This window comes from Pristis pectinata, chromosome 9 (assembly GCF_009764475.1).
Source record: "Pristis pectinata isolate sPriPec2 chromosome 9, sPriPec2.1.pri, whole genome shotgun sequence".
In the NCBI taxonomy this organism is placed as follows: domain Eukaryota; kingdom Metazoa; phylum Chordata; class Chondrichthyes; order Rhinopristiformes; family Pristidae; genus Pristis; species Pristis pectinata.
The window spans coordinates 13,778,755-13,800,735 of NC_067413.1; the positions used below are offsets into that span (position 1 = coordinate 13,778,755).

General features: G+C 39.7%; 1 protein-coding gene across 2 annotated transcripts in view; it reads right to left on the reverse strand.

The window, feature by feature from the left end:
* Positions 1-21,981, reverse strand: part of LOC127574282 (microtubule cross-linking factor 1) — a 166,546-nt gene that overhangs the window by 47,871 nt on the left and 96,694 nt on the right. For both annotated transcript variants that reach the window (XM_052023159.1, XM_052023160.1), the window contains exons 6-10: positions 20,060-20,215; positions 14,114-14,236; positions 9,435-9,665; positions 8,206-8,382; positions 162-329 (exon numbers count right to left, since the gene is read on the reverse strand). In XM_052023159.1, coding sequence (XP_051879119.1) covers positions 162-329; positions 8,206-8,382; positions 9,435-9,665; positions 14,114-14,236; positions 20,060-20,215 — 855 coding nt within the window. The remainder of the gene's footprint in view (positions 1-161; positions 330-8,205; positions 8,383-9,434; positions 9,666-14,113; positions 14,237-20,059; positions 20,216-21,981) is intronic.

Below are 21,981 nucleotides of genomic sequence, written 5' to 3' on the forward strand. Positions count from 1 at the left end.
AGTTGGTTTTAACCATAATTTAGTATATTATTTTCTTTCAGGGAACATAACAAGTAGCTGACTCCAGACAGTCCTGAAAGGAGAAGTGTAAACTAAACTGATCTTCACCAAGTCTTCCCAGCATAGTTCACATACTGATCAATGTGAATGTTGCTAGCTACCTGGGCCAGTTGACACTTTCGCTCAGTGCATTCCATTTCCCAGGCAGCTTTCTCATTGACATACTGCTGCTGCAGTTCATGGCGACGTTTCTCTTCCTCCCCAAGCTCAGCACCAAACTCTTCCAAAATGGACTTCAGAGCAATTAGGATCCTTCGGTTTTCTCTGGCCTGTAGAAGGGAGGAATTTATGTAGAAATTTTACAGTGATTGGCAAAAGATCCAGGAGTGGTGTGGGGAAAAGCTTTCTTGTGCAGTGAATCAAAATGAACTGTGTGAAAAGGTGGTATCCACTGATTCAGTGGTGAGTTTGCAAAGAGAGTGACAAATATTTGTCTGGGAATAAATGGGGAAAGACTGGATTACTTGGTGGAGAGCTGGCAGAGATTTTATGGGCTGAATAGCTTCTTTCTGTCCTGATAATAATTACATGAAAGGTTTAGCATAGAAACAGGCCATTCAGTGCAACTGGTCCAAACCAGCATTTCTGAAACATGCAAGTGCCCACCTACCCCTCTTCAATAGATCAACATCTTGTATTTATATAGCACCTTTTAAGGGAGGAAAATGCCCCAAGGCACTTAAGAGGAACATTGCAACAAAATTTGAAACCAAACCAATGGTAGAGCAATTAAAATTGCCTCAGCAAGTCAGAATGGTGGTAGCACAGAAATCTCAGGAAGTTGCAGGGCAGGAGGGGGTTATAGATAAAGGGAAGGAAAAAGCTTTGAGGACTTGAAAGCAAGGATAACATGTTTATCCAGCTTTCAAATTGATTTCTCAGGCCTTTCCCCAGCTTTTAGAGCCTATAATTTGATGCCTTCTCCTCCTGAATAAGAAGTTCCTTGCTGGACTACAATTCCATGGACAATGAACAACCAGGGTGGTCATTGTTTATGTGACATGAAAAGTAAAGGGCAGGTTATTTAACCTCATACATTACTCTACCCATGCCTATTCTTGTCCAAGCTCTGATATCCACACACACGCCCCAGCAACAATCATGGCACCAGAGTCAGTTGTGGGAACTTCAGATATTTTTTTCTCTCTTGGAGAGAGGCAGTAAAGGCAATCCTCATTGTTAAATGCAGTCAAAATTGAACTGTTCTAACACAAAACACAGTTTCACTTGTGCAACAGTGTACAGGATTTCTCCCATTGTTAAAGAGAATCCTTTGAGTCTAATTCTCAAAATGTGATGCAAAAGCCTAAAGTTAACTGCTTTTCTCTTTCGATATGGTGGTGTATATATAATGTAAATCACCAAATTTCTCTGTAACTTTGAAAAAATGCACTGGAAGAGTTGAAGTGCTATTGATGAAGCAACTCTCAAAATTAGATGGGGTGGATGCCTGCTTTGTGGGTAATGTGGTGCACAGAACTGGAACCTGCCTGGCTCAGCTACTGATCTGAGAAGAGCTTCCTGATAACGGCAAGAGTCAAAAGTTAATAATCTGCAATTTGTCTCAGGGTCTGCAATCTGGGATGGGTGGAAAATGGAAATGAAGACTCTCTGGGCTCCTGCACCAGAAACAGTCCAGTGACTAGCAGATGAATAGGTGTGTGTTGTGAGAACAGAGTCACATTTGGTTCTGAGATCTTCCAGACCCAAACTCGCTGACTCATACTCTTTACATTTGTTTATTATGAATGATGATGAGGCAATGGAGGGTTGTTTGTCTCCATAGCAACATAACCCAGTATGAGTCAGATGTAAACTGGAAAATAAGAAAGAACCCCAAAAAGCACTATAAAGTAAACTACAAATCCAAGTGGAGCATATAACTCAAATTATGAAAGATACACATTACAATGCTTCACGTATCATTAATTATTTGTATGTACAATGACCTTTGCATTCAAAAGTGTAAGGGGTACTTTGCAAAAGTTGATGAAATAAATGAACTTATTCTGTTTCTGGTGGTAGTGATTGCAAGATAATTTGTTGCAGGGCACCAGGTACTGAGGCTGTATTTTTTTTTGAGTAGTTTTTAACTTGTTGACAGTAAAGATTTCTTTTACTTAAAAAACTAGCTGCAAATAGTAACATTTTTCTAATTTCAAAAGGTCATCTCATCAAAGGAAAACACTGTTATCATTATGAGTGATATTGTTCTTTATCCATGTATAGAAACAGAAGGAAACACAATGAAGTCAACAAAGATGACATAGGTCAAAGAAGACTGCAGATGCTGAACTCCAGAACAAAAACAAAATGCTGGAAGAACTCACTAGGTCAAGCAGCATTTGTGGAGGCAAAAGGTGCAAGTCAATGTTTTGGATCGAAACCCTACATCAGGACTCTATGACATTTGGACTGGTACATAGATCAGAAAGGTTTAGAGGTAGATGAGTCAAATGCAGGCAAATGGGATCAGCTTAGGAGGACATCTTGGTTGGCATGGCCGGGTTGGGCCCGTTTCTGTGCTGTAATACTCCACGATCCACCTGAGAGGGTAGGCAGAAGCTCAATTTAATGTCTCGTGTGATAATGGCATGGCTGACAGTGCAAAGATCTTTTGTGAGTGCAGTGGAGAGTCAGCCTGAAGTATGGTGCTCAAATCTCTGGACTAGGACTTGAACTCCTAACCTAGTGACATGGAGGAAGCATTAATTGAGATTGTGACTTGTATCAACATGCAATTGAACTGCGTTGAGTGAATGCCAGTTTAATCCTTGCAAATATGGTTAGGTCACATGAAAAGCGATCAACACACTTTAACCCCGAGAAGTGCAGGCAAAGCAAAATATTTTCAACAAATTACTTGAAATGACCTCTGTTGAATGTCAATCATGCTCAACAATATTGGCTTTCCAACTTATATGTTTATTTTCAGCACAATGGTTTACAAAACTGAGTGACTCATCACATTATGTTTAAACCTCAGTGCTGACACTGGATGCAAAATTCATACAGAAAGCACTTAAGGAACAGGGAGCTGTTTGGGCACCAAAATAATCCAATTCCTCTGGCTGTGCTCATGTCTTCTAGGCACTAATTAAGATAGAACTAGAAGGAAAGCAAAGAGAGAACCACTGGAAGATGATCTCCCCTCATACAATCTGCTAATATATTGGTGCCTGCATGAATGATACATACTATTCAGTTCATTTGACTATTTATAACCTTTTCATTTTTGGGGACGTGGATATCGTTGACAAGACCAGCATTTATTGGCCATTCCTATTTTCCCGAGAAGGAGCTGGTGAGTTATCTTCTTGAACTACTGCAGTCCTTCTGCTAAAGGTACTCCCACTATGTGGTTGGGTAGAATGTTCCAGGATTTATACCCATCAAAGATGATTGGCATTATAAAAGTCAGGATGTACAATTAGCAGGAGCATCTGTGGGTGGTGATGTTCCCATGTGCCTGCTATCATTCTCTTTGGTGGGAGAGATTGTGGGTTTAGTAGATGCTAGAGTAGTAGCCTAGGTGAGTAACATCAGTGTATTTTATAGATGTCAAACCCTGCAGCCACTGTGTACCAGCAATGGTGGAAATGAGCATTTAGGTGGTGGATGAAGTATCAGCTTTATCTTGGATGATGTTGATCTTCCGGAGTGTGGATGGAACTGTATGTATCCAAGCAATTGAAGAGTGCTTCATCATATACCTGACGTATGCTTATAAATGGTGGAAAGGCTTTGAGTTATTGGTAGGTGAGGCGGCTACAGGATATCCTGATTCTTACCTGCTTCTGTACCCAGAAACGTATTTGTTTAATTGGCCTTCTAGACAACAATTATCTCCAGGATGTCCATGGTGGGGGACTCAGTAATAATAATGCTACTGAATGTTTATAGTAGGTAGTTAGACTTTCCTTTCTGGGAGATGGCTTTTCTTGGAGACTTTTGCAGCATGAGTGTTACTTGCCACTTATCAGCCCGTGCTTGAATGTTACCTAGGTCTTGCTGCATGCAGGTGTAGGCTGCTGCATTCGCTGAGGAATTCATAGAATCATAGACAGCGCAATACAGGTCCTTCGGCCCACAATGTTGTGCTGACCTTTAAACCTTGCCTAGGACTATCTAACCCCTTCCTCCCACATATCCCTCTATTTTAAATTCCTCCATATGCTTATCTAGCAATCTCTTGAATGTGACCAATGTACCTGCCTCCACCACCACCCCAGGCAGTGCATTCCATGCCCCAACCACTCTCTGGGTAAAAACTTCCTTCTGATGTCTCATTCCCTCTGATAATTGCAAATTGAATTCAATGTTGAACATTCCCACTTCTGCCTTTGATGGAAGGTAGATTATTGATGGAAGTAAAGATGCTTGGACCAGGACACTAACCTGATGAACTCTGCAGTGATGTCCTGGGGTTGGGATGATTAACCTCCAACAACCACAAACAATTTCTTTTGTATGAGGTATGACTCCATTCGGTGAAGAATAGATGAACTTTCTCAGTCATATTATTCCGTAAGTTTTGTATTTAAGTGAATTAATGATTCTTGTCATACTAATAATGTCCCTTAGTATTTGAAGTTTCTACTATAATGAACAATTGCTTAGATCAATCATGCTTGAACTTGCTTTGTGACTTTCAAAACTGAAATTTAGACAAGTATTCAATGTCACTTCTTAAAGCAAACAACCCCAATTTCCTTAAACTTTTCTTGAAAAAGGCTCCTCAGTGGAAAGACATTTATATAATCAAGCTGAGAAAATGATTAGTTGGCTTTCATTAGGAAAGTATTTGTCCATAACTGGATCCCCCTCAGTGATGATGGAATTGGTGCACAATCATAGATTAATGGCTCCCTTGCCTGTAGACTGCCTGGCTTCGTTTTATTTCTGTTGGTCTAGGAAAAAAAACAATGCTGAACAATGCAAACCAGAGGAAAGAAAAACAAAGAGCTAAAAAAGTAAAGCTTGAAGTCAGAAGGACAGGTTCAGCCAGGCAGTTGAAACTGTTGGGCAGAGGGGAATTGGTCGGATCTTTCTTGTAGAAAGAAGCAGAGGACTTTAAGGCTTTCCTGATGGGGGATAGAGACAGAGACTGGACATCCATAGTGAAGATGAGGTGGTGGGAGCCAGGGAATTGGAAGTTGTCAAAATGGTCGAGGGCATGCAGGTGGGAAGGGACCGGACAAGAGGAGACAGGATAGAGTTCAGGTATGAAGAGATAAGTTCAGTGGGGCAAGAGGATAGAGCAAAGGTATGATAAACAGCTTAATGTCATAACACAGATGTCTAAAAAGAACTAACTTCTGGATCTTTTTACCTGGATTATATTCCTACTTGGGTGGAATGGCAGGTGATCTGCACTGATGGACTGACTGTCAGACAGATTCAGCTATTCTTCATGCTTCTTTTAAAAAATTGTAGTTTGCAAATAATACACTGTAAAGCTGATGGCTCAGTGTGTATTTTTTCCATAGTTTATTATCAGTATATAGCTGTCCATCTCATGGTGCTGTTCCGTACAGCAGTCACTGTGAAACATTCCAATATATTTACATAAAACCTTAAATATTCAACAACTGTAAAATATTTTACTATTCTCTACAGGAAAATGAGTAGGCAGTCTCCAACACTTATCTTTTTCATTCAACAATAACCAAATCCACTAAGCTCAATACTCCTTAATGAACCATAATAGGAATAGTAGTGAAGGCTATTGACTGTGAATCACCCAACACACCAGCTGATAAGAGTTGTCTGTCATTGCTCATGTTTCCATAGTGATACATGTCATGTTCTAAGACGAGGTTTCCTCTGGATAAATCCACAGCAAAACTAAATGACATAGCATAATTTCGGACAAAAACTGTCATCTTTTACTGTGTTTATTTAATTTTCCTGCCTTTAAACATCAATATGTAGTGCCAACTATTACCCCAGCCAGCCCCCCACCCCCACTAAACCACCACCTCCAACCTCGTCAAGGCAACCAGTCACTAGCTCTAGGCCTTGATTGCCATCATTTGACATGTTCGCCACTGTTAGCAGATCTGCCAATTCTCCTCTATCTTTCTGAGCAATCAGTTCTACTGGTGTTGGTTACTCCACTAAGGCCTGAGAATCTCACTGTGGCAGCTGTGGAATTTAAATTCAAATAATTAAACAAATCTGCAGTTAAAAAAAAATCCACTAACAGTGACCATTATTGTAAAAGCACATCTGACTTGCTAGGCTACTACAGAGAATAGTTATGAGTCAATTACATTGATGGGTCTGGAGTCATCTGTAGAGGCCAGACAGGGTAAGGACGGCAGATTTATTTCCCCAAAGGCCATTGCTAAACCAGATGGGACTTTTTTTTTCAAGAAACAACAATCTGCCAGTTTCATAGTCAATACTGTTACTAGCTTTTCACTTCTAATCTGTTTAATTTACGCCAATTAAGTTCCCAGCTGCAGATGCAAACTTGCCTCTGGATTAACAGTCCAGTCTCCTGAATATTAGTCCAGTGGCTTAACCATTGGGTGATCACAGCTTTGGGTAGAATCTTTGGGTAGAATCAAAGAATTATAACATGGAAGGAAACCGCTTGGCCTATTGAGCACTGGCCAGCTCTCTGCAGGAGCAATCCAGTTAAGTGCATGTGCATTCCAAAGCTTTTTCACCAAAGCTTTGTAAACTGATGCTTTTGCTCACATGAAGAACATTGGAGGGTGAGGATTCCTCGATCAACAGTCAGAAGCAGTCAACAGCATTGGCATTCAGGAACTTCACTGGCAGCTGCCACATGTTGCTAGCTGAAGATGATACGAAACAAGTCTCTAGATATTTCTGGGATTCCTCCTCCCCGCCAAAAGATGCATTCATCTGCACATCTACCCATTAGTTTACAATGGATCCAGGCACAATGTGAGGGGAACCACCGTAACAGAGAACTTGATGGATCACAGGTCTACAGCACACTCCACAGAGCAGAGTTCACGTCTCATATTCCTCCTAAACTGGATTCCAAACAGGACAGGCAGTCGCACGTCATCCTGCTTTGTTGCAGTTACTTTCTAAAGTCTCCTGATGATGGTATTTTGGAAAAAAAAAATCACAAAATGAAAGCAATATGAACCAAACTCATAGAATGTAGCCATGGAATATGGAATGTGTATATAAATGGAATACTAAGACAAAGCAGGGGAAAAGGCAATAGATGGTAGCATATTAAAAAGTGTAGAGAAACAGGAGGATCTTGAGGTGCATGTGCATTGATTCTTTAAGGTAACAGGACAGGCAGATAAGGTGGTATACTTGTCTTTATCAACTGAGGCTCAGAATAAGAGTGCAAGAGCTCAACCTAGCACTCTATAATCACTAGTTAGGCCACATTTCTGATCACCCCACTCCAGGAAGGATGTGATTGCACTAGAGAAAGTGCAGAGAGGATAAATGAAAATGTCAGGGCTGCAGAATTAAGATGAGAGATTGACTAGGTTTGAATGTTTTCTTTGGAACAAGGAAGAATTAAGTATTTGAGGTGTATAAAACCGTTACAGACTGAGACAGAATGAACAGAGAGAATGTATTTCCGTTGGCGGAATTATGTGATTTGTCTAAATACTAGAGGGGAGCTGAGGAATTTCTTTTTTTTCTCCAACAAGTGCTTAGTGTCTGGAACTCTGCCTGAAAGGGTTGAGGGGTGGAAATCCTCATCATATTTAAGGGATGTGCTTAAGGAGCTTTGGGCTACCAGGATATTGACAAACAACTAGGAAGGAGAAACCTAAATAGCTTGATTTTTTGCCTAGCATGGGCATGAACAGCCTCCTTCAGTGCAGTAAAGTTCAATGATTTCACGATTAAGACAACTTGCTGGTCACTGTAAAGAAGGTAACAGAACTCAAACAAGATCATGGAAACACCGGTTGGGATACACTTTCAATGATGCACAGTTAAAGAATTTAATTTTTAAAAAGTACTGCAGTTCACTTTATAGAAAAATGCAGGTTTAGTTTTATTCATTTTACACACATCTGCTGGTTCTTTTTGAAAACAAATATAAAAATACCAACTTTAATAGAGAATTGGATGGTGGGGGAAATTTCTTAAGGAGTAAGGATACAATACAGCGAACTAGTGACACACCTGCTTCTGGTGCTGTAGTAACTCTTTTGTCTGTAGCTGAGGCCTGTAGTCATCACTCTCTGAAGGGGAAAGTTGGGAGTATTCAGTCAGCACATAGCCACTGTCCTCTTGGTCAAGGTCCAGCTCTGTCTGTTCAAGAAGCATGTTAAATTCAGGCAGGCTTTCAATCTGTTCAAGCTGAAAAACATATTATTGCTTGTTAAACAACTATTAAATGTTTTAAGCACAAACATTTATATAGAGGTGGAAAAATCTTTGAACATCACCAAAAGCTAACATTTTCCTTCCAGAAGCAACATCCAAGAGTGAAAGGAGGTGACATGCTAATAAAGATCTAGCCTCCTTTTTCCATCTGGTCTGATCTACAGATTGTTGAATTCTTGTACACTGTTGTTCATCAAATCAGGACCAGTATAGCTGCTCTGTGAAGCTGGCCTAGATTATAAAGGCTACTTTCACAATCTGGTTGCCTGGAGACTCTGAATTATCAGTGAATTAGTGGTCACCACGACTTGAAAAATGGCTCAAAGCAATGAAATAATTTAGATAAATGTTTAATCTTATGGCATAGAGCATAACAGTATGAAATACTTGGACAGGTACTTAAAGTGCACTTTTTCTTGTTCGTTAGATTGCTTGTTGGAATGAAAAACAGGTGTCCAATGCTATATCAGCATTGTATCCATAATACCTTACCACACATTTTCAGATGGTACCACATGATTGGTCAAGTTGCCATCTCCTTGTTGCATCATAAAATTACAATTGGGATTCACGTTAGAAAGCGGCATCATTTATTTAAGATCAGAGCTGGATTGTATTCACTTCCAAAATCATAATTATGGATTGGTTAACTAGAATGATCTTTAATCTTTGTCTGTCCCATCACCACTCTTTCACCTTGTACTATCACCTCTTTGTCATTTAATTTCTTTTACTTTCTATGCAATCAAAGATCTTTTCTTTTGTTGCTTTTCTGTTTTCTCTGCATCTTAAAGCTTGTTTTAATTAAATTTTGTTGGTTCTTATAAAATGTCAGATCAATTTTTCTCTTTTCATTTGTCTGCTTCGGTATCAGATTTCCAGCAGAATTTTGCCTTTCTACTTAGAGTACAGCAACAGATTAAAAATAATGCCCATATAATTTTGACTATTTATCTCACTTATAATTCAATAAACTAGAATCTCTGAAAAGGAAGTACATTGAAGGTTGATAATGTTGAGCCTACCTCCAATATGTCCTCCCCACCATACTCTACTTTTTTGCCTTGCCGCCAGTGCTTGAGCAACCATTTGAGTTTGACGTAGAACAGAAAGGTGTTGTGTTTGAACATTCTCATCTCCTGCAGTAGCAGTGTCCTCTCGTGACTCCAAGACTTTTGCTCTAGCCTGTTCTGCAGGTTTAGGCTTTGCACTTCATAATCTTTCCTGAGCAGGTTCTTCTGGTTTTCCTCTTCAATCTGTTGCATGACAAATAGCGGAACAAAGAAATATTATTACCAGCGCTGTAGATTTAATAGAACCTAAAGCTTAATATGCAAATATAATAAATCTTCAAGATTTACATAAGGATCTAATGAAAAACCTAGATGTTATTCCACACTTTGGCACACACCTCTACCCCCACAATCACACACACACTCAAAATAAACATCATTTAGAGATTATTTTCAAACTAAATGCTAATTTAAAATTAATTGACAATACTTTCAATTAAAAAAAATGGAAGTGATGGTAAATAGTTTAAACTCAGCATTTAGTTAATGATGGTGCACACATTTTTGTCTCATCAAGGATTGAGAATAGGGCAAATAGAGCTATGCAGCACAGAAAACAGGCCTTTCAGCCCTACTCAGCCATGCCAACCAAGTTGCCTAACTGAGCTAGTCCCACTTGCTTGCGTTTGGCCCATATCCCTCAAAACCTTTCCTATGCATGTACTTGTCCAAATGACTTTTAAATGTTGTAATGGTACCTGCCTCTACCATTTCCTCTGGCAGTTCCTTCCATATACTGACCACTCTCTTTGTGAGTAAGTTGCTGCTCAAATTCCCTTTAAATCTTTCCCTTCTCACTTTAAACCTATGCCTTCTAGTTTTGTTCTCCTGTGCCCTGGGGAAAAGACTGCAGCTTTTTACCTTATCTATACCTCTCATGATTTTTAAACCTCTTATAAGACTTTACAGATCTTTCTACCCAATATCAGCATCAAGTACTTCCAGGCAACAAATAACCCAGGGCTATACTGTCTTAACATCATGTCTATTTTGGATTTAAGCAGAGGGACAACTATATCTACTGCACCAACAGCTGGATGTTTGCTAGTCCTTTGCCAACTGGACATCTACATCCTGTGGATTTCCTGCCCTTCCCCCACCCCCCAATCAAAACTGGGTAACACGGCCAAAATACACTGAGATTGCCAAAAGGGATGAGTTTCTAGTTGCCAGTTAGACTTGAAAATGTATCGATGCCAAAGTGTGAAAAGGCTGTAAACTAACCCACTATGTTGCCGTCTTCCTTAGTGGGCACAGAAAACTTTTCATCAACTGCTGCGTAATTTAGTCCTGTATTCCAACCCATTGCATTGCTCACCATTAATCAGATCTTGAATAAAGTACTGTATACAATTATACACCACACTTTGCAAACATCTAAAAATATGCTTCCAATCATCAATGCATTTGAACCAGAAGAAAATGCCTCAAGTCATCCTTGCCCAATGAACTCAGCTGGCAAGACTTAAAAGATCTTTGTTAGCAAAGGAGTTATTAGGTTAATTACATTATATTCTAGAAATTAAGCAACGTTTATTGCACAAAATAATTATCACATTTTGTCAAGGGACCTTATTTGTTTTCAAGGCAATTTTAAAAGTCTCCTGATAAATCTGCATCTACTTCCCACATGAAAGGGCATGTGCTGTGGGAGGAAGGGGAAGCCGGGAAGGGCAACAGGCGCTCCAATTAATCATTAATCAGATTAAGAACATGTGCACAGATACTTATGTACACAGTGAAGATATTTTACTGCACCTTTACCAAAAGCATTAAAATTTAAATTCCTCTGCATGCTTGGTATAGATGTTTCTGATCTCTAGAAGTCTTCATGATGGCATCCACTTCAGTGCTTTTTAGTTTCTCACGCTTGGAGGAAACCAGTTGCCACACGTTTATTTGGTGAGAGTGGAAAGGGTGACAAGACAGTGTCCATGGAATTCTGCAAAGAATCTTGGCTCATAGCAAAATGACAATTATTCATTTTGTATCAGAGCTGAAATTCTCTGGAAGTGTTTACTGTACATCTATCACAAACAACTTTTCTGGCTACACAACAATCCTTCCTCAGAAATGCAGTTGGAAAGACAAGAAATTATTTCTCCCTGGCCATCAGGGAAGCCCACACAACTGCAGACTTCTACACAACATAATTGAAAAGACCTGCTGTGACCTAGCTGTTGAATCTTATTTACCCAACCGAGTAGCAGAGAGGACTACTGCTCATCTCTTTGATAAAGCTAATTACCGTCACTCCAGTGTTCCTCCCTGTTGAGCACAAATTATGTGGCTTCTAAGCATATATCTGCAATCCTTTTGAAAATTACCAGTGAATCAACTTGGACCACGAGTTTAGTGAATGCATTCCAAATCATAGTTGGTTGCTAAGTTATAAAAACACTTCTACAGTCATGACCAAATAGGGGGCTATAGGTAAGCCTAGTAATTTCTAGGGTAGGGACATGTTCGGCACAGCTTTGTGGGCTAAAGGGCCTGAATTGCGCTGTAGTTTTTCTACGTTTCTATGTCTATTCCTGGGCTTTTGAGCTATTTGTCTTTTTACAGTATGCAAGTGGAGCAAATTTCTGTTTAACCACATTACTTTGTCTTGAAGCAAAGCTCCCCTTTAACTTTCAAGAACAATGTGCTGTTGTCCAGGTTAGAGATTTCCCATGGCATCTCCACATGCTATCAATGTCATGACTGGCAATTCAGAACAGGGAAACTAATCATAACTTTATTCAGTAGCTTAACTACTTTCCTTGGAGCATGGTTATCCCTTTCCCAACATTTCACATTACTTCATGCCTCATTCTCTTCTCCTTTCCCTCACACAGCCTTCACCCTTCTGTTCTTTATCCCAAAGAATGGTTCACATGCATACCTTCTGAGCCCCTCCATCCTCACAACATAGTAAATGTGAGACATGAAAAGATCAAGGCCATTGAGTTTGCTTATTGTCATCCTAATGCAGCAGTAATGGACTTGTTAACTAACTGCAACAATCAATCTCTTTCAACTGGACTACAACAGACCAAGTTATGAGGCGAGGAAATCCCCAGTGGTGCAGAGATGGGGAACCACAGGCCTAAAGTCACCAGTTCCTTGCATGCTGGCTTAAATTACCATGCCACGTTCAAATAATTCACATACTATGGCTCAAATAGGACTTGAAAACATAAGCATGACCAATATGAACTCTTAATCTCAAGTGCACTGTTGGGAGTACAAAGTGCAGTCTAGGCTTTTCCTCATAAAGGAGTGTGAGAGAAATCCTTCACCTCTGTAAAATTTCTTGGCCTGGACAGGTCAAGCTACTTCATCATTGATCCAAACCTAACAATCAGGGAACAGCCTTTAGTTCTGGGAACCTTAGGCACTTGTAAGACATGTTACGGACTCAGTGAAAGTCCCTTTAAGATAGAGTGTGTGTGTGTATGTGTGTGTGGGGCGTGCTTACATCAATAGAAGATAAAGGACGTAATGACGTTGTTGAAGAGAGAAGAAGAAGGAGAGAGAGAGAGAGAGAAGGGAGAGAGACACCAGCCTGCTAGTTTTCTCTATCGATGGATGAGAAACTATAACTGTGTCTGCCACTGAAATCCATGTATGGAAGTTGGAAGTAATCCGGTGGAGTTCACTTTGTTGCTGACCTGTAGAAGGAAACAGGTATTTGTGTGTGGACGACCACGGTTCGGATGCTTTTCGGGGTGAGGAAGTCACTACCGAGTAAACACTGAAGTGTCGTTTGGGTTCCATCGTGGAACATTTGGATTTCGTATTTACTCTCTCTCTGTTTTTCTACATCTACGTCTTATCTTCAGACAACGGTGGTTGTTGAAGAAGCCCTTGCTCATGTTTCACCTTATGGCTTGCGGAACTGAACTTTAAGAACCATTCCGGAACTGGGAGTTTTGGACTTTGTCACACACACACACGAAGAGTTTAGTTTTGGGGTTAACGTTCGAGGTTTAACATTTTTGAATTCTAACATACTAACATTTTTACTTTTATTTTACGTATTATCATAAGTAGTAATTAATAAAATAGTTTTTAACACTAAATCATGCTCAGTGTGTTTCTTTTGTTGCTGGTTCGTGACAGACACGAAATTCACAGGCTAGAAGAAAGAACACATGCTAGGGCCCAGAATAATGAAGCTCATGAGCCACATTTTGGCCAGGAACTTTGTATTCAGTGACAGTACCAAAGTACCCTGCATATGCTCCTGAATAAGAAATACCATTCCCTCCAAACCATCCTGATTTTTAACCCACATCTTCTGCTGGTTTATTGTTCTATGGGCGTTGGCTGCCCTCTGATTCCTCAGCCAAACTATCATTCTTTGTTTGTGAACCAGTAAACTCTCCAACCAATGTCCACACATACTCTTTCCAGATGAGATCACAGTCAAATACAGAATTTCTTCCTCACTGAAGGAGCACCAGAAACAATGGTGATGATCCAATTATTGACCGAACTGTGAATAGCCAAAATAGTAGCGACCAAAAATGAAATTTGGGATTATATGGTTCTACAACATTCTGTGAGGATACCACATTTTATACTACAAGTTGCTCTGAGCATCTTGCATTAATCCATAATCCATCTCAGAAAATGATTGAACCCACCTGAAGAATCTTGCTGGTGAATTTTTCATTTTCATCCTCTCGAAGCTGTCTTTCCTGTTCTAGCCGAACCTGTAGTTCTTGAACAGATAGATTCTGCTCTGGTAAAACATGGGGCTCCCTGAGCTGTTTAGTGGGACAAGGGAACAAGTTCAGTTCAAGCCACATAAATAAATATCCCTGCAAGAGAACATCTGCTCAAAGATTCATCAGTTCTTGCAAAGGTGATCATGAAGTTGCTACTTGTGGACATTACCCATAGCCTGTGATTGTAAAATCTAAAATAAAAATCTCTCATTTCTTTGACCCAGATAAAATCTTCAAAATAAAGCCTGAGCAGGAGAAATTTAAGTCCAAGCACTCAATCAGCTTTTAATATAACAAACATTTTCACTGGCTTTCCCAATAAGAAATTTGATCCAAGGCAAATTGCCGTAGCACCACAACTGCTTTCACTCACAAGCCAAAAGCAAACTGCTGGAAGAACTCAACAGGACAAGCAGCATCTGTGGAGGCAACAGAATGGTCGATGTTTGGCCTGATGCTGCCTAACCCGCTGAGTTCCTCCAGCAGTTTGTTTTTTGCTTCAGATTCCAGCATCTGTAGTCTCGTATCTGTGTTACTCCAAATCTTTTGCTCATCAGCAGACTCCATATGTAGAGAGCTTCAACTGCAGAGATTCACAGTGCAGAATAGAGTGGCAGCACAAAGATGACCAATATCTCTTGTTGAACAGGTTGTCTGTTTCACCTCATTTGGATAATTATTCCAGGCTCACTTGGTCCCTCTCCACCCTTCCTCTGTGATCTTGAACATCCCTGTAATTGCTGTATTTTTTCTCTATTTTCTTTCTCTAGGTCCTAGAATGATACAGCAAGCAAAGAGGCCATTTGTTCCACTGTGCCCATGCCAGGTTTTTGGTAGAGCTATCCAATTTGTTCCACTTCTCTGCTCTTCATTCATATCCCGTAATCTTATTTTCCTTCAAGAATTTGTCCAATTCTCTACAAAATGTTACTCTTGAAGTTGCTTAGGACATGATTGTAACCAGTATACTCTGAACCAATTAACCTCATCCCAGGCTCTTTAGCCAAGTGTCTTAAATATATGTACTCTGATAACAACCTTTCTGTTAGCAGAAACACATTTTACTGTAAAAACACATCAATTTCAAAAAACAATAGTAATTTTCCCCTTAAATGTCTCTGTTCCAGGGAGAGCAGGTCCACCTTGGTGGTTTAAGAAGACTGATCACCTGCTTTTCAAGAATAAATTGGGATAGGCAAATCGTTGTACAAGATGTTGGTTAGACTGCACTTTGAGTATTGTGTGGACCTCTGGTCCACACAATACTATTTGAATGATTGAGCTAGAGAGGGTGCAGAATAGATACACAAGGATATTTTCTGGACTGAAGGGCTTGAGTTACAAGGAGAGACTGGATAGGGTGGTACTGTTTTCCCTGGCGTGAAGGAGTCTGAGGGGTGATCGTATAAAGGTTTATACAATTATGAGGGACATAGATAGGGTAAATAGTCAGTCTTTTTTTCTCCCCCAGGGGAGTCTAATACTAGAGGGCATAGATTTAAGGTGAGAAGGGAAGGATTTAAACGGGACCGGAGGATGGTGGGTATCCAGAACGAGCTGCCAGAGGAAATGGTAGAGGCAGGTACAATGACAAGGTTTAAAAAACATTTGGACAGGTACATGGATAGGAAAGGTTTAGAGGGACATGGGCCAAACACATGCAAGTGGGATTAGTTTAGATAGGCATCTTGGTCAGCATGAACAAATTGGGCCGAAGGGCCTGTTTCCATGCTGTATAACTCCATGAATAAATGTTGGCTTTGCCAGCAAGTCTCTTCTCATTAAAAAATTTCTCGATTGTGAATGCCTCTACCGAATCTCCTCTTAATCTTGTCTGCCCCAGTAGATCAACCACAACTTTACCAGTCTCTCCATTTAACTAAAGATTCCTGTTCTTAGTACCAGTCCAGTAGCACTTTTCTGCATCCTCTACAAGCCTTTTCCAAAATGTGGTGCCTATAAGCAGATATAATATTTCAGCCGAACCAATCTACCTTTCTAATAATAATTTCAAGGTTCCCAAAGACGTTTTAATAGCCTTCTCAAATTATCCTGCAGTCTTCAAAGATATATTTACACCCTATGCTTCTCCCTTCCTAAAATTTAATAAATTAGGTCATATTTTCTCTCTTCATTTTTCCATCACTTTACACTTCCATCACTTGTATTAAACTTCATCTACTATGCATCTGTCCATGTCTGCCTAATGCCTGCTGTTAAATGACTCATTGTTTGTCATACTTCCGAGGATCATATCATCTAAAAGCCTTTGGAATTATTCCCTGTATATCCAAATACGTCATTAACATATATTCTCCAGAGAAAACTATTTCATACTTCCCTCTAGACTCATAAACAACCACTCACCAAAACTTTTTGTCCATATAATCGCGCTACATTTAATCCCACAAGCTTTCATTTTGCTAACAAGGCTTTTATGTGGTATTTTGTCAAATGTTTTTTTAAAATCCATAAAGCAAACTTGTAAAGTCAACATCTAATTAGTTAAACACAATTTAACTTGAACAAATCCCAGATGATTTTCAATTATTGGTCCAAATCCCATATAATGATATTTTAGATACATTTCTAAATGTTTCTCCACCTATGATACGAGGCTGATTGGCCTGTAGTTGCTCAGTTTATCTATGCCCCATTCCTTAAGCAGGTGTGTACAACCAGCCTTCTGTTTGCTCCAAGCTGCAGACCTTGTTGGCCAATCACTGCCCTAGGTGGGTTCCCCTTTGATTCACACAAGACGTTACACATGTTTAGGATGTTCCAAAGTTAGTATCTAATGGTTGTCAATGGAGAATTAAGTCACAGGGAAAGGAGCAAATCATGACACTTCTTCTCTTCAATTTCTTTTTCCTGCTTTTGATCTATATTTCTTAATCCTGTCACTTTCCATTTATCTTGAAATCTTCAACCCTTGGTTTCTAGGGGGAAGAGTTCCAAATGTCTATTGCCCTTTATCTGAAAAAGAAAAACTGTCTTGTTTTACTCCTGAATCACCTAGTTCTTGATTCTAGGGATAAGGGGCTTCAGTTTTGAGGGCACAGACAGAAGAATTTGGGGTTGTTTTGCTTGGAGCAAAGGTGTTGAAGAGGGTTTTCTGATAAAAAAGTATTTAAAACCATGGCAGAGTAGAAAAAGACAGGGAGAGACGGAGAGGGAGAGACAGAGAGGGAGACTCTTCACTATTGCAGAGGGATCAAGAATTAGTGGACAAAACATTAAGGTGATTGTCAATATTGATTTACTTTTGCCAAGGAAAAATTCTTTTACATAGTGAGTGGTTAGATTCTAGAATGTAGTAATGGAGGCAGATTCTACTGTCGCATTCAGAAGGGAGCTGGAAGAAAAGGCAAAGGTGGAGAGTGGGAGTAGATGAATTGCTCTTACACTGGTATGGATTTACTGGGATGAATGGCCTCCTTCTGCCCTGTAACAATTCTGTGAACTGAAGCTGATGACTCCCTCCAGTTAGATTTCCCACAAAAGAAATCTCCACATCTACCATATTGGATCCTTAATCAGGGATCACTTCTTATACTTAAAGAAACTGAAGCTAAATTCCCACAACATAGCCTCATAATTTAGCCCTTTAAGCACCAGTATAATTCCTAGGCAACCATGCTGCACCCACTCCAGCCTATTACAGAAAAAAGGTTTACACTAATTCAGTTATTATGTAGAAAAATTATGTTTAAAATGATGCTGTTAGTATGCTTGTTATACTTTCAACCAAGATCAAAACTGCTCCTGTTGTCAACTTCAGTTGCTTTACAGTCCTCCTGCGTGACTAACCTAAGACCTTCCCTTTGAAAATTCCCACCAAAGAATGAGACTCTTCAGCCCCATCAGGAGTGGATTGGTGTTGGCTCAACTATTGGAACTATCTGGATTAAACCCTCAACTTTTGCGGGGAACACATTCCAGAAACAGCTGTGAATCCTGAAAAATGTAAGTACCATTTTTACGTATGGTACAGCAAAATCAGCTGTGCATTCTGATGGCTGGCTGCTATGGCAACAGGAGACACGTGGTATAGAAACCGATCAGCTGGCTTGTTACAATTTTGTATTAGACTAAAAGGGAAATCCCAACAAAAAGGTGTCTGACGCAGATTAGATCAGGAATCAAGCTCAGTAGTTGCAAATAATAATGCATTAAACGGGGTTGAAAGGTGAAAGATGCAGCCTGTTCCATCAAAGTCAAACACACTCTTAACTGATCTGCTACTGAGAGTTGAGTGTTACTTAAAAAAAACTTATCATCTCAAACAATCCTGCTAATAAATTTAAAATGTTCTAATCAAAACTGTTACTTGGATTTATGTGGAATATACATGGCAGAGGGAATAAGTATACAGGGAGCTATGATGGTGTTTATTGTAATGGGTGAATATTCTGCTTTTAAGAAAAGGGCATTAGAAAGTGCAATTCCCAAAGTGTTATACAGTTCAGTTGGAGAAGTGCAAAATCTGTCCAGTCTGTCCCCTTTAGCTATATTACCACTTCCATTCTCCCCACCCCCAATTCCAACAGCCTTCTGAAAGCACTTGTTTTTTTGAAGCTCTTAACATTTGTTCCACTCAGGACTCCTGTGGCTTTTAATTAGTAACTGTTCATGTGGAACTTCAAAGAAGGTTGTTAGTCAAGCACAACTTTCTCTTTCCAAACCAGGGTTTTACTTTTAAGACGACTGAAGTGGTATTGCTCCACCTTGTCCCTCGGGCTTCTGTGATGTTACTTACTGCTTAATTTAAAATATGTCAACTTTTAAATCTTGTGGCACTACAAATAAGCAGCATTTCCAAAATTTTCAGGAAAATAAACAACTTGCTCAGTGCGTACACTCATGTGACTTTACAGATCTAACAAATCCAAATATAAGGGTCAATTCTCCGACAGCACACTGCAAGATGAGAAACCTTGCACACATTGGACTCACAAAAATTAGGCTTCTTTTGAAGCTACCATCACAAATTCATTTTGAATAAAGATCATTTCCAATGAGTCTTTTCCCCATGATTGCAGTGTGGATCTGGTTGAATGGGACAATGCTTTGCTGATTACAAATCTCAAGGACCAGGAAGTTTTCAAAATCAACTTGATGTCAGAAATAGCAAAAAAGAATCTATTTCTATGAATTAGAGCTACAAATGTGCAGGCCACTACCTCATATTGTGCTTGAAGAATAAATACAGACCGCAGAGTCAGCATGTTTAATTCCCACCCTTGGGAGATGTTTCATTTTCTTTCACAGGTTTCTGTCTCTACTCTGGCCTGATTTGAGGCCATGTGTAATTTTTCTTTTGGTTTTAGTTTCAGAATATTCTATTTTCTTCCTTGTCCCCTAGGAGACAACAAACCCAACAGACTTTGACTACAAGGAAAATAAAATGGGTATTCACCTCAATAATCCCTCTGCAGGCAAAGTATAATTCTGTGGACTCTACCCCACCCACATGCATTTCTTTAAAAAAAAATTGCGTTCCATGAACATTATGCCAAAAGGTCACTGAGGCAAAACTACCAGGATATTCATAAATGTTCACACTTCCATTGTTTAGTTTTAATCCAATGCGTTGCACAGATAACACCTTAAAAACTGCAGAAGAGATGCAAAACTGCAAATTATGAAAAGAGATCCTCTACAGTCCTGTTGCTTATTGAGACTCAAGGATAAATTGGCAAAGTGAGCCTTAATGCACAATCTCAAGTGTTAATTTCATGTATCACAGGGATTTGAATTAATTCCCTCTCAATGGGAAGTCAATTCCGTATTTCCCTGGTTACTCAGGGTTGGCTCCCTAAAAACATGAACTGCATGCTAAATGCTAACATCATTAGTTACCTCTGGACTGAAGCAGTTCTTGCCTTCCATTCCATAAACTTTGTAGTCTCCATCAGCTTTGCGGCTTTGGTCCATTGCGCCTCGATTTTGAAGGGTCTCTTGCTCTTGTGTGTGTTCGGGGACTAGCTGCCATTCTGGCTGATCCCTCAGTTTGGACTGTTGAGTGCATGGACGATTTAACAAAAACGACAAAGGACAGAGGGGGAAATAAAAAAAAACAAAAATGGGTATAGTAGACGACTAAAAAACTACAAGACAAAGAAAAGCGTGAAAAGGAAAACCAACTTAAACACAGTGGCATAAGAGAGTGATGAAAACAGAACCAAAATGAGAATGAGCAAAATGATGGGCTGAAACATCTGAAAAGAAAAAAGAGAAAGAGAGGAAAAAAGAATGCAAACACTGGTTATGAGGCGCATGCAATGATGGATGATTCAAACCAACGGCAAGCTTACGGATCATGAAAGAATTTTGGTAGAAAGTTTGCCTATCCTCGTAGCAGCCATGCAGAAAGCATCATCCAGCAGTGTTTTTTTTTGCCAGAAGCAATTACCATCCACAAATCATTATGCTGCCTGTCCAAGGAGACTGTGGGCCCCCTTGCGTAGAGGAGCAGGGATGTTTGCTTTCGTGGAGGGCACACCTTGTGTGTTGCTCTGAATCATTTAGTGAATTGTTTCTCTTAAACAGCCTCTTATATTCTGTAATTCAGCTCATGAAGCCCGATTCAAGGGTCTGAAGAACTCATTGTGGTTGGGACCATGACCCTTAATGAATGAGTAAATCCACACACTACTGTTGATGGTGTCAATGGGTTGACTGATATTGCTTTAGTTACTATTTTAATACAGGAGTTAATTAGTTTAATTTTAAATGAGGTGTTGCCTTGCTACACTACCAAAAAAAACCATTAAATATTTGCATGCTAAATATTACCAAGAATAAATTTCCAGAAGTCTCCATTGGGTGTCAGTAGGTCTGTGGCTCCTTGATAATATGGTTATTGAAGGCAGTGAAGATAAGCTCCAATGTATTCACAATCAACACACTATCAATGGTTAGTGATCTGGTAGCAGAAACATAAAGGAATTAAAGCAGGATGGGGTGTCCATGGCAGAGGAGAGGTGATTTTCCTCAATTCTAGAACCCAAATCAGGCCAAACCAAGGTGGCACAGGCACGAATACAATTTTTTGACTCTCAGAGCTCCATAATCATTAACACTGTGCATCCATTTTCATTTCTCCTTGGACTACCACAAATCAAATTCCTTAATTGTCAAATTTATAAATTAAAATGCTAATTACGCTTTTGTATAAACATCAGTTTGCCATCAGTAAAATTACACCTTCCATTCGGGATTTCTAATTCTAATTTCCAAACCCCTCCCCCCACCCAAAGGTGAGGTGGAGAAAACAAAGGGACTATAACAGGGTGGAGACGGAGAGGTGGAATGACATGAGTGGTAATGCAGGTTGAGAGGTGATGATAAAGGCTTGTTAATTGCAATGGACTGAAGGTGTAAATAGAAGATGAATGATAGCAGAGGAGAGAATGCAAAAGATGAAAAGCAATGCTGGAAATATGTGAAACAAAATACTGGGGAGGCAAAACACTGCCGATGCTGGAAATGTGAAATAAAAGCAAACAACGCTATAAGTACTTAGTAAATCAGAGAGCATCTTTGGAGATTGAAAAACAGAGTTAATTCCTCAAGTTGATGACCTTTCCTCATAACCAGGCAGTTCTGATACAAAATGGAAAGGGTAGTTTTCTCAAACTGCTGAATTCAACGTTGAGAGCCATAATGTGCCTAGTCTTAAGGCAAGGCTAGGGTCTTCAAGCTTACATTGGGCTTGGTTGGAACAGTGTAAGAGCCAAAGACAGAGATATCAGAATGGGAGTTCTTCAAAGCAGTCACCC